The 13982-nt window shown below is 41.5% G+C and overlaps 1 protein-coding gene across 2 annotated transcripts in view; it reads left to right on the top strand.

The window, feature by feature from the left end:
* The window catches only part of KCNIP4 (potassium voltage-gated channel interacting protein 4), a 542247-nt gene that overhangs the window by 421184 nt on the left and 107081 nt on the right, over positions 1-13982 (top strand). For both annotated transcript variants that reach the window (XM_059923268.1, XM_059923269.1), the window contains exon 2: positions 11645-11769. In XM_059923268.1, the coding sequence (XP_059779251.1) occupies positions 11645-11769 (125 nt within the window). The remainder of the gene's footprint in view (positions 1-11644; positions 11770-13982) is intronic.

A 13982-nucleotide genomic window follows, 5' to 3' on the forward strand; every position in this document is an offset into this window, starting at 1 on the left:
TTACTGGAGTTGTATGTCTTTTGAATATAGGTGCATATATTAGTCAGCTCGGGCTGCCATGACAAAATGCCACAGACTGAGTGGTTTAAACAACAGAAATTTATTTCTCACAATTCTGGAGGCTGGAAGTCTAAACTCAAGATGCCAGCTGGGTTGGTTTCTCCTGAGGCCTCCCTCCCTGGTTTGCAGATGGCTGCCTTCTCGCTGTGTCCTCACATGGCCTTTCCTCCGTGCCTGTGTATCCCTGGTGTCTCTCTCTCTCTTCTCATAAAGACGCCATTTGTATTACATTCGGGTCCCACCCTTATGACATCATTGAACTTTAATTATCTTCTTAAAGGTCACATCTCCAAATCCAGTCATATTGGAGGTTACGCCTTCAACATACAGATTTTAGGGGGGCATAATTCAACCCATAACAAGGCCAGAAGTCAGACTGCAGTAGATTAAAAAGAGTACAGGAGGTAGGAAATGGACCCAGTGGATATAGTCAACCTTTCTGAGACATTTGACAGTGCAGGAGAGGAGAGAAAAATGTTATTTTTAATCATTGTTATTTCTGTCAGTATTGAGAGAGAGTTTGGCAAAGTAGAAAAAACATAAGGTTTGGCATCAAAGACTTGGGTATAAATTCTACCTCTGTCTTTTCTCCTATGTAACACCTGGTCACTCATTTCTTCACCACTGTGAGACTCAGATTCCCCATATGTAAAAAAATGGATAATTCTACCCCATTGCGGAGTTATTGTGAGGATTAGAATTATATCCATAGAGCACTTAGCCCATCTCTTGGCATATAACGAACTTAATAAATGTTAAGCACTGTATTAAAAACCCCCCAGAGTGCATGCTTTTAAATGGTGGCTGAGTCACACTGTGAAGTTCCCAGTCCTACGAGGAATCATGCTGTGCTCTCCGCAGAGCTTGCCTCCCAAATCAGCATCTTGATTGGGTTAGGTGGTGTTGCTTTTATAACTTATGATATGCTGGTGATTGCGGATGATTTCAGGTGTGTTTTTAGAGCTTGTCAGCCTTCTGGAAATAGAAACAGCCCTTTGGCAGGTAGGAGTCATTAAGAAGTAAGGTGTCAGTCAGCTAGGAAAACAAGAGTCTGCAGGCAGACTCTTCAAGGGTGGTGCTCTGAATACTGCACGTGACGCTCATCCCATCACACATGCTTAACTCAATTACACGGACCCTCCGGCCCTGGTTCTTTTGTCTCAGTCTCAGCATCTTCAAGTCTGAGCCAGCTGGAGGAAGAAACCTTGTCGGTAGTGTGATTTTGACTGCTGTGTTGTAACAAAGGCTGAGAAGTTAATGTGCTATTTTGTTTCTTTCCAGTGGAAAGGTCATTAGGGTTAGAGGAGGTTATACTATGATTGAGAGATTGCTCAGAAAATCTGATTAAAATTTCCTCTACTTTTGCCCATGCTGTGTTTCTCAGAACAATGCATAGAGAATACTGTGATTCCAAAGAAAGCATTCAAGGTCCACCAGCTGTCCACAAACCCCAGTTTGAGAAATAATTTTCTAGAGGGCAGCTAAGGTTCAAGGGGCTCCAAGGGGATTGAAACTTCAGCGGCAACATCATTTGTTAATTGATTCACTTATTTTGTGTGTGTGTGTGATTTTATTTTATTTATTTTTTTTAAACACCTTTATTGGAGTATAATTGCTTTACAATGGTGTGTTAGTTTCTGCTTTATAACAAAGTGAATCAGTTATACATATACATATGTTCCCATATCTCTTCCCTCTTGCATCTCCCTCCCTCCCACCCTCCCTATCCCACCCCGATAGGTGGTCACAAAGCACCGAGCTGATCTCCCTGTGCTATGCGGCTGCTTCCCACTAGCTATCTATTTTACATTTGGTAGTGTATATATGTCCATGACACTCTCTCACCCTGTCACATCTCACCCCTCCCCCTCCCCATATCCTCAACTCCATTCTCAAGTAGGTCTGTGTCTTTATTCCCGTCTTGCCACTAGGTTCTTCATGACCTTTTTTTTTTTTTTTCCTTAGATTCCATATATATGTGTTAGCATACTGTATTTGTTTTTCTCTTTCTGACTTACTTCACTCTGTATGACAGACTCTAACTCCATCCACCTCATTACAAATACCTCCATTTCATTTCTTTTTATGGCTGAGTAATATTCCATTGTATATATGTGCCACATCTTCTTTATCCAGTCATCCGATGATGGACACTTAGGTTGCTTCCATGTCCTGGCTATTGTAAATAGAGCTGCAATGAACATGGTGGTACATGACACTTTTTGACCTATGGTTTTCTCAGGGTATATGCCCAGTAGTGGGATTGCTGGGTCATATGGTAGTTCTATTTGTAGTTTTTTAAGGAAACTCCATACTGTTCTCCATAGTGGCTGTATCAATTTACATTCCCACCAACAGTGCAAGAGGGTTCCCTTTTCTCCACACCCTCTCCAGCATTTATTGTTTCTAGATTTTTTCATGATGGCCATTCTGACCAGTGTGAGATGATACCTCATTGTAGTTTTGATTTGCATTTCTCTAATGATTAATGATGTTGAGCATTCTTTCATGTGTCTGTTGGCAATCTGTATATCTTCTTTGGAGAAATGTCTATTTAGGTCTTCTGCCCATTTTTGGATTGGGTTGTTCGTTTTTTTGTTATTGAGCTGCATGAGCTGCTTGTAAATCTTGGAGATTAATCCTTTGTCAGTTGCTTCATTTGCAAATATTTTCTCCCATTCTGAGGGTTGTCTTTTGGTCTTGTTTATGGTTTCCTTTGCTGTACAAAAGCTTTTAAGTTTCATTAGGTCCCATTTGTTTATTTGTGTTTTTATTTCCATTTCTCTAGGGGCTGGGTCAAAAAGGATCTTGCTGTGATTTATGTCATAGAGGGTTCTGCCTATGTTTTCCTCTAAAAGTTTGATAGTGTCTGGCCTTACACTTAGGTCTTTAATCCATTTTGAGTTTATTTTTGTGTATGGTGTCAGGGAGTGTTCTAATTTCATACTTTTACATGTACCTGTCCAATTTTCGAGCACCACTTATTGAAGAGGCTGTCTTTTCTCCACTGTATATGCTTGCCTCCTTTATCGAAGATAAGGTGACCATATGTGTGTGGGTTTATCTCTGGGCTTTCTATCCTGTTCCATTGATCTATATTTCTGTTTTTGTGCCAGTACCAAACTGTCTTGATTACTGTAGCTTTGTAATATAGTCTGAAGTCAGGGAGCCTGATTCCCCCAGCTCCATTTTTCGTTCTCAAGATTGCTTTGGCTATTTGGGGTCTTTTGTGTCTCCATACAAATTGTGAAATTTTTTGTTCTAGTTCTGTGAAAAATGCCAGTGGTAGTTTGATAGGGATTGCATTGAATCTGTAGATTGCTTTGGGTAGTAGAGTCATTTTCACAATGTTGATTCTTCCAATCCAAGAACATGGTATATCTCTCCATCTATTTGTATCATCTTTAATTTCTTTCATCAGTGTCTTATAATTTTCTGCATACAGGTTTTTTGTCTCCTTAGGTAGGTTTATTCCTAGATATTTTATTCTTTTGGTTGCAATGGTAAACGGGAGTGTTTTCTTAATTTCACTTTCAGATTTTTCGTCATTAGTGTATAGAAATGCAAGCGATTTCTGTGCATTAATTTTGTATCCTGCTACTTTACCAAATTCATTGATTAACTCTAGGAGTTTTCTGGTAGCCTCTTTAGGATTCTCTATGTATAGTATCATGTCATCTGCAAATAGTGACAGCTTTACTTCTTCTTTTCCGATTTGGATTCCTTTTATTTCTTTGTCTTCTCTGATTGCTGTGGCTAACACTTCCAAAACTATGTTGAATAATAGTGGTGAGAGTGGGCAGCCTTGTCTTGTTCCTGATCTTAGTGGAAATGGTTTCAGTTTTTCACCATTGAGGACAATGTTGGCTGTGGGTTTGTCATATATGGCCTTTATTATGTTGAGGAAAGTTCCCTCTATGCCTACTTTCTGCAGGGCTTTTATCATAAATGGGTGTTGAATTTTGTCAAAAGCTTTCTCTGCATCTATTGAGATGATCATATGGTTTTTCTCCTTCAGTTTGTTAATATGATGTATCACGTTGATTGCTTTGCGTATATTGAAGAATCCTTGCATTCCTGGAATAAACCCCACTTGATCATGGTGTATGATCCTTTTAATGTGCTGTTGGATTCTGTTTGATAGTATTTTGTTGAGGATTTTTGCATCTATGTTCATCAGTGATATTGGCCTGTAGTTTTCTTTCTTTGTGACATCTTTGTCTGGTTTTGGTATCAGGGTGATGGTGGCCTCGTAGAATGAGTTGGGGAGTGTTCCTCCCTCTGCAATATTTTGGAAGAGTTTGAGAAGGATAGGTGTTAGCTCTTCTCTAAATGTTTGATAGAATTCGCCTGTGAAGCCATCTGGTCCTGGGCTTTTGTTTGTTGGAGGATTTTTAATCACAGTTTCAATTTCAGTGCTTGTGATTGGTCTGTTCATATTTTCTATTTCTTCCTGGTTCAGTCTCAGTAGGTTGTGCATTTCTAAGAATCTGTCCATTTCTTCCAGGTTGTCCATTTTATTGGCATAGAGTTGCTTGTAGTAATCTCTCATGATCGTTTGTATTTCTGCAGTGTCAGTGGTTACTTCTCCTTTTTCATTTCTAATTCTATTGATTTGAGTCTTCTCCCTTTTTCTCTTGATGAGTCTGGCTAATGGTTTATCAATTTTGTTTATCTTCTCGAAGAACCAGCTTTTAGTTTCATTGATTTTTGCTATTGTTTCCTTCAGTTCTTTTTCATTTATTTCTGATCTGATCTTTATGATTTCTTTCCTTCTACTAGCTTTGGGGTTTTTTTGCTCTTCTTTCTCTAATTGCTTTAGGTGCCAGGTTAGGTTGTTTATTCGAGATGTTTCCTGTTTCTTGATGTAGGCTTGTATTGCTATAAACTTCCCTCTTAGCACTGCTTTTGCTGCATCCCATAGGTTTTGGGTCGCCGTGTCTCCATTGTCATTTGTTTCTAGGTATTTTTTGATTTCCCCTTTGATTTCTTCAGTGATCACTTCGTTATTAAGTAGTGTATTGTGTAGCCTCCATGTGTTTGTATTTTTTACAGATCTTTTCCTGTAATTGATATCTAGTCTCATAGCGTTGTGGTCGGAAAAGATACTTGATATGATTTCAGTTTTCTTAAATTTACCAAGGCTTGATTTGTGACCCAAGATATGATCTATCCTGGAGAATGTTCCATGAGCACTTGAGAAAAATGTGTATTCTGTTGTTTTTGGGTGGAATGGCCTATAAATATCAATTAAGTCCATCTTGTTTAATGTATCATTTAAAGCTTGTGTTTCCTTATTTATTTTCATTTTGGATGATCTGTCCATTGGTGAAAGTGGGGCGTTAAAGTCCCCTACTATGATTGTGTTGCTGTTGATTTCCCCTTTTATGGCTGTTAGTATTTGCCTTATGTATTGAGGTGCTCCTATGTTGGGTGCATAAATATTTACAATTGTTATACCTTCCTCTTGGATCGATCCCTTGATCATTATATAGTGTCCTTCTTTGTCTCTTGTAATAGTCTTTATTTTAAAGTCTATTTTGTCTGATATGAGAATTGCTACTCCAGCTTTCTTTTGATTTCCATTTGCATGGAATATCTTTTTCCATCCCCTCACTTTCAGTCTGTATGTGTCTCTAGGTCTGAAGTGGGTCTCTTGTAGACAGCATATATATGGGTCTTGTTTTTGTATCCATTCAGCCAGCCTGTGTCTTTTGGTGGGAGCATTTAATCCATTTACATTTAAGGTAATTATCGATATGTATGTTCCTATTCCCATTTTCTTAAATGTTTTGGGTTTGTTATTGTAGGTGTTTTCCTTCTCTTGTGTTTCTTGCCTAGAGAAGTTCCTGTAGCATTTGTTGTAAAGCTGGTTTGGTGGTGCTGAACTCTCTCAGCTTTTGCTTGTCTGTAAAGGTTTTAATTTCTCCATCACATCTGAATGAGATCCTTGCTGGGTAGAGTAATCTTGGTTGTAGGTTTTTCTCCTTCATGACTTTAAGTATATCCTGCCACTCCCTTCTGGCTTGCAGAGTTTCTGCTGAAAGATCAGCTGTTAACCTTATGGGGATTCCCTTGTGTGTTATTTGCTGTTTTTCCCTTGCTGCTTTTAATATGTTTTCTTTATATTTAATTTTTGATAGTTTGATTAATATGTGTCTTGGCGTGTTTCTCCTTGGGTTTATCCTGTATGGGACTCTCTGTGTTTCCAGGACTTGATTAACTATTTCCTTTCCCATATTAGGGAAGTTTTCAACTATAATCTCTTCAAATATTTTCTCAGTCCCTTTCTTTTTCTCTTCTTCTTCTGGGACCCCTATAATTCGAATGTTGGTGCGTTTAATGTTGTCCCAGAGGTCTCTGAGACTGTCCTCAGTTCTTTTCATTCTTTTTTCTTTATTCTGCTCTGCAGTAGTTATTTCCACTATTTTATCTTCCAGGTCACTTATCTGTTCTTCTGCCTCCGTTATTCTGCTATTGATCCCGTCTAGAGTATTTTTAATTTCATTTATTGTGTTTTTCATCGTTGCTTGGTTCCTCTTTAGTTCTTCTACATCCTTGTTAAATGTTTCTTGCATTTTGTCTAGTCTATTTCCAAGATTTTGGATCATCTTTACTATCATTATTCTGAATTCTTTTTCAGGTAGACTGCCTATTTCCTCTTCATTTGTTAGGTCTGGTGTGTTTTGACCCTGCTCCTTCACCTTCTGTGTGGTTTTTTGTCTTCTCATTTTGTTTATCTTACTGTGTTTGGGGTCTCCTTTTCGCAGGCTGCAGGTTCGTAGTTCCCGTTGCTTTTGGTATCTGTCCCCAGTGGCTAAGGTTGGTTCAGTGGGTTGTGTAGGCTTCCTGGTGGAGGGGACTAGTGCCTGTGTTCTGGTGGATGAGGTTGGATCTTGTCTTTCTGGTGGGCACGTCCACGTCTGGTGTTGTGTTTTGGGGTGTCTGTGGCCTTATTATGATTTTAGGCAGCCTCTCTGCTAATGGATGGGGCTGTGTTCCTGTCTTGCTAGTTGTTTGGCATAGGGTGTCCAGCCCTGTAGCTTGCTGGTCGTTGAATGAAGCTGGGTCTTGATGTTGAGATGGAGATCTCTGAGAGATTTTCGCCATTTGGTATTATGTGGAATTGGGAGGTCTCTTGTGGACCAGTGTCCTAAAGTTTGCTTTCCCACCTCAGAGGCACAGCCCTGATGCCTGGCTGGAGTACCAAGAGCCTTTCATCCGCGTGGCTCAGAATAAAAGGGAGAAAAAAATAGAAAGAAAGAAAGAGGATAAAATAAAATAAAATAAAGCTATTATGTTAAAAAATAAGAAAAAAATTATTAAGAATAAATTTATTAAGAAAAAATTTTTTTCAATTTTTAAAAATAGATTTATTAATTTTTATAATAAAAAATAAGGAAAAAATAAGAAAAAATCTATTAAGAAAAAAATTTTAATTTTTTAAAATAAAAAATATGAAAACACTTATTTAAAAAAATTTTTTTTAATTTCTAAAAATAGAAAATAAGGAAAAAATTATTAAGAAAACATTTATTAGGAAAAAAAAAAAAAAAAAATGGACGGACCTAACCCTAGGAGTAATGGTGAAAGCAAAGCTATACAGACAAAATCTCACCCAGAAGCATACACATATACACTCACAAAAAAAGGAAAAGGGGAAAAATTAATATATCCTGCTCCCAAATTCCACCTCCTGAATTTGGGATGATTCGTTGTCTCTTAAGGTATTCAACAGATGCAGGCACATCAAGTTGTTTGTGGAGCTTTAATCCGCTGCTTCTGAGGCTGCTGGGAGAGATTTCCCTTTCTCTTCTTTGTTCATACAGCTCCTAGGGTTCAGCTTTGGATCTGGACCCGCCTCTGCATGTAGGTCACCTGAGGGCATCTGTTCTTCGCTCACACAGGACGGGGTTAAAGGAGCAGCTGATTCGCGGGCTCTGGCTCACTCAGGCGGGGGGAGGGAGCGGTACGGAGGAGGCGGGGCGAGCCTGCGGAGGCAGAGGCGTTGTGACATTGCAGCAGCGTGAGACGCGCCGTGCGTTATCCCGGGGGAAGTTGTCCCCAGATCACGGGAGCCTGGCCATGGCGGGCTGCACTGGCTCCCGGGAGGGGCGGTGTGGAGAGTGACCTGTGCTCGCACACAGGCTTCTTGGTGGCGGCAGCAGCAGCCTTAGTGTCTCCTGCCTGTCTCTGGAGTCCACGCTGACAGCCGCAGCTCGCGCCCGTCTCTGGAACTCGTTTAGGCGGCGCTCTGAATCCCCTCTCCTTGCGCACCGCGATACAAATAGGCAAGAAAAAGTCTCTTGCCTCTTCGGCAGCTGCAGACTTTTTCCCGGACTCCCTCCCGGCTAGCACCGAAGCCCGCGCCTCAGCTCCCAGCCCCGCCCGCCCCGGCAGCTGAGCAGAGAAGCCTCTCGGGCTGGTGAGCGCTGCTCGGCGCCGAGCCTCTGTGCGGGAATCTCTCTGTTTTTCCCTCTGCGCCCCTGTTGCTGTGAGATCTGCGCTGATAGCCGCGGCTCACGCCCGTCTCTGGAGCTCGTTTAGGCGGCGCTCTGAATCCTCTCTCCTTGTGCACTGCGAAACAAAGAGGCAAGAAAAAGTCTCTTGCCTCTTCGGCAGCTGCAGACCTTTTCCCGGACTCCCGCCCGGCTAGCTGTGGCGCACTAGCCCCTTCAGGCTGTGTTCACGCCTCCAACCCCAGTCCTCTCCCTGCGATCCGACCGAAGCCCGAGCCTCAGTTCCCAGCCCCCGCCCGCCCCGGTGGGTGAGCAGACAAGCCTCTTGGACTGGTGAGTGCTGGTCGGCGCCGCTCCTCCATGCGGGAATCTCTCCGCTTTGCCCTCCGCACCCCTGTGGCTGCGCCCTCCTCCGTGACTCCGAAGCTTCCCCCCCTCTGCCACCCGCAGTCTCTGCCCACGAAGGGGCTTCCTGGTGTGTGGACACCTTTCCTCCTTCACGGCTCCCTCCCACTGGTGCGGGTTCTGTCCCTATTCTTTTGTCTCTGTTTTTTCTTTGTTCTTTTGCCCTACCCAAGTACGTGGGGATTTTCTTGCCTTTTGGGAGGTCTGATGTCTTCTGCCAGCGTCCAGTGGGTGTTCTGTAGGAGCAGTTCCACGTGTAGATGTATTTCTACTGTATCTGTGGGAAGGAAGGTGATCTCCGCGTCTTACTCTTCCGCCATCTTGCCCCTCCTCCTGATTCACTTATTCACCCATCCCCCAAATAATTTTTGAGGAACTCTGGGGTATTAGACTCTATGTTAGGTCCAGAGGATATACAGATCTGTTAAGACATTGCTCCTGTCCTCATGGCACTCACAATGAGGAAGACAGACATGAACAGATCATAAATGTAATTAGTGTTTTACATGCTATATGAGAGGTAGGTAAGACGTGAGAACTCTGACCAGGGACCCATCAAGTTCTGCATGGTGGAATAATTGGAAAGGCTTCAGAAAGAAGGCAGTAATATTTAAATGGGATTATAAAAGATATATGTATTTCAATTGGAGGAAAAAGGAAAGAGGAATATTTTAAGTTGAGGAAATTATACTGTAAATGATTCAAAAGATGCTTTCATCAAGACATTTTCAAGAAAGCAGAGTCTTTCCATCTGTTATTGTCTATTTATATTAGGTCTATTCCGTGGCATGTATTTCTGCATTGGCAACTGCAATAACTTCAACACAGTCCAATGCACTGGATCAACAGAAATTTTATGGAGGACCATCTTCCTACATCCTCTCAAGCTCAGGACCCATTGAGTAGAATCAACCCATCCAGTCCAAAGAACAAAAAAGAAAATTGAAAAAACTCCATTTTAGCTTTTTAAATTTTCCCCATAAAACCCAACCTGAGGTCAGTTTTTTAATGCCTAGCTGCCTTTTCTCAGCTACTTTTAGCCCTGTGCAAATTCTTTAGGTACACACTGCACTTAGTTCCTCATCAAGTTTATCCTTGTCAGCTCAGAGTTTATTCTTGGCCTGCCCATCTTTTCATAGCCTTTTATTATTCTTATCCCCCCATCACTATTCTGCAGCTTTTTCATATCATTGTTCCAAAATAAACTATTATAATATGAAAAGTACAAAACAAATATTTGCTTTTATCTCCTCTTCCTCACTTTGACAAACACAACCTTTCCAAGGATTTATTTCATTGCCTTTATTGGTCTTTTGTAAACTGCTTGAGGGCAGTAATTAAGACACACCAAGATTAGGGTTCCACTGACTTTCTTTTCCCTGATAAGTGAGAGCTCTGGCCCCTCACTGCCCTCAGAGTGTCAGGGCAGTAAGTAGGCACAGATGTTAACGAGAGGCAACATCATTAATTATCAAAAATTATGTGACTTTTGTAGTCAAAAATGTCTAAATTTCCAACTAACACATGAGCCATGGAATCAGGAGTGTGTGGCCCTGAGACGAGTTGATGAGAAGATGTTCTCCTGAGCCTCAGCTGTCTGAGTTGGGAATCTGTAGCTAAGAGTAAGGGATATAATGGAGAGAAGCCATGGCTTCAGTACTGGCCCTGGATGTGAGGAGTTCCTTAGCTGAGGTGTAGACTGGACCATGGCAGGAAGAATCTCTTAGGTCTCCATTGGGCCCCACTGCAAAGCAGCTGAAATTACTTAAGGATGCTATACTTTGAGACCTGGGCACCCAGATCCTAATATATCCCAATATCTCCCGACTTGCATTCTACAGGACCCTAAGACACAGATGAAGATGTTAGCAGAGGTTACTTGTGGGGAGAAAGTTCAGTGGACAAATACCATTTGGGGTCAATGGGTTAAACAAATTTAAACAGAATTCTTTGTTGCAAATCCTCCCAAAACCTTTATATTCCAGTGTTTTGCTCCCAAACTACATTAAACTTTACCAAATTTACCAAATTTACATGGACACAAAATTCTTTTCTTTGTGTAGAGCATCTTTGAGAAATCATAGTGTGAATATAATTCACAAAGCAAAGTATAATATTTCAGCATTTATCCGTAGCTATGGATTCCCTTGGCTGCAAAGTAGGGTGTAGCCAGAAGTTCCCTGGGCTCCTGTCCATCCAGTGTGCACCTATGAAGACTGGGTTTATGCCAGTCAAACTGGCAGCTGAGTACTTGACTCCTTTCAGCACCTGATCGCTCTGCTTTATTTGTAGCCCCAGGCAAAACATTTGATTTTAATGGAATCTTCAGAGTGTATTTAGCAGAGTCCTATCTCACAGTTGCATGATACAAGGGTGGTACAGACTGCTATCAAACTAAAATTCCATTTTTGTAACTAGTGCTTGATATATACACACATTTGAAGGGTTAAGATTTTCCATGATTTTTACACTTTTCAAACTGTACTGTAAAAATGTTCATAGTGTGGTGTCTGATGACTAGAAAGTTTGAAAAAATATTATATAGAATTAGCTTAATACTGTATACTCTGGGAAATGTAAAGACTGTTATTAGCAGTGTGAGAATCCTTCCTCTGGAAAAATCAGACATGCAGTAAACATTTCATTCCATTTTCCTCTGTTGCTGTGTATACACATTGGAGAGCAGTGGCCGTTCTTAAGACTTTGGTTTTCCTTCACAGACAGCGTGGAAGATGAACTGGAGATGGCCACCGTCAGGCATCGGCCTGAGGCTCTCGAGCTTCTGGAAGCCCAGAGCAAATTTACCAAGAAGGAGCTCCAGATTCTTTACAGAGGATTTAAGAATGTAAGAACTTTCTTTTTGACTTTACCTTCACACAGTTCTCAGAGGAGCACTGAGAAACGAGAGGGAAAAGGGGAAAATGTGCAGTTCTGTGAGAGCCCCATCCTATGTACACTTCTTATAGATCTTTCCTAGATATGAAAATTGTTGATATCCATTTGGGCTTTGGTTCACTTTGGTACGCCATTGCTTGTACAATCAAACAAGGATGAGTACAGAAGAAAGGTTTACTTTATTCAATTTCTAGTTGGGATTTTTTTTTTCCTTTTCGGTTATATCGACATCATTTCAATAAGCTCTAATTGTCTATAGGACTAATTGACTATAGATTGGAGCCTATCAAGGAACTCCACTCCTAGCATTGCAGAAAAGTCATGATAAGTTTGATAATTTCTAAAAGAGCACGTTACCCATGACTCTGAATGACAGGTGTCTGTAGGTAGTCCCTCCTTTCGGTTCTCTGTGATCCAGGTGCACCTATCAGGCTCCTTCCTGAGTGAATCATCATCAAGAAGAGTGATAGTCCTTGCACACCAGAGGGTGAGGGTGAGAGGCAAGGAGTGGGCTGGGCAATCTGTCAGGCACACACTCCTAGTGATGCCTTGGTATATGCTCAGGATTAAGCTAGTTACCGCAGGGTATTCGAAAGCCAGAGGAGATATGCTTCTGTCCTCAAGGAGCTAATGGTCTGAATAGGCAGAGAACACTCGCCCTCATGAATTTATTTGAAAGTAATTCATCCTTAAGAGTATTAAATGGTCGTATATTAAGTGGCATACACAGCCCAAGATGTGTTACGTTCTTACACATATATAAACCGTAGTTACATATGCTACAGGTGTCCCTCGAGATCCTAGTGAATTGCTTCGATTCCTCCTCAAATCCAGCCCCTAACAGCCCCCATTCCATGGTCTGTAGGAATCTATAGAGTCCGAAGATTTCTGCTAATTCCATCCTCTTCAAATGTGTCCACCTCAATGCTATCTCTGTCCAACCTCATGCAGATGATAAACTCTGCCTCTTCTATGGTATCCACACAAAAATTTACTTATAGAATTTGTAATGCTAGTTGCCTTTTCAGAATATTTTTATAAGGTCCCAACATGCATATTGCACACAAACTTCCGCCACCTCTCTGACTCCATGGGGTCTCTCTCTACCCCATTTCTGCTCCTCACTGCCCCCCTTGCCTGGGCTACCTAAATGTTTCCTTCCATTGCTCCTCTGAAACCTGGTCCTCTTCTGACACCCACGCATTTATGGGGGTGGAATGGGTGGGGAGAAAGGTGATATAATGGAGGTGGGTGCTTACCCCACACAGGTAGGACTCATATTACACATCAAGATGTGTAATCTATCAGGATGACACATACAAATAAACAGACCTAAAGACAAAGGGACTTTGAAAATTAGGCTCAAGAATTCTTAGTCATGCCTAGGCTGCAACAGAGAGAGGAAGCACTTACAATGAAACAGCACTGACCACTGACAGCAGCAAACCACTGAACAGTGAGGATGGGGAGGGAGAAGAGGTGAAAAAGACCAAGTCTTGGCTGAAAGTAAATGCTAAGAGAAGGCTCATCGTAGAATAGAATTTCAAAGGCATTCCTGTGAACATCCAAACTCCTTTGCTCTAATTCAGAGATCTTGTGATAAATTTTTTTCTTTATAACAATGGATTATGCATCAGATACAGAATGGTTGCCTAATAAAGAACTTAACCAGCCTCTCAGCGTCCCTGCACTGCTGCTACGTTATCACTCCACTGCCTTCACTGTAGGTCTCCCAGTTTGGGGTCTGGCTGCCTTTCATGCCATTTGTTGCAAATTGGAATCATGATTACTGCCATCATTAACCTTCAGAGCCAGCATCTTCACAGCCTCTCTTCTACAAGTGGTACTTCATGAAAAATTGCCCAGGCTCTGAAGTCTGCATTCATTGCTTTGTTTGATTTTTTTCTTTGCCTGCTTGTCCTCTTTTCTTCCTTTGCTCCACTTCCCTCTCTCTCTCTTTTTTTTTTTTTTATACAGCAGGTTCTTATTAGTCATCAATTTTATACACATCAGTGTATGCATGTCAATCCCAATCTCCCAGTTCATCACACAACCACCCCCACCCTCCGCCGCTTTCCCCCCTTGGTGTCCATACATTTGTTCTCTACATCTGTGTCTCAATTTCTGCCCTGAAAACCGGTTCATCTGTACCATTTTTCTAGG

Source organism: Balaenoptera ricei, chromosome 5, assembly GCF_028023285.1.
Source record: "Balaenoptera ricei isolate mBalRic1 chromosome 5, mBalRic1.hap2, whole genome shotgun sequence".
Taxonomy (NCBI): domain Eukaryota; kingdom Metazoa; phylum Chordata; class Mammalia; order Artiodactyla; family Balaenopteridae; genus Balaenoptera; species Balaenoptera ricei.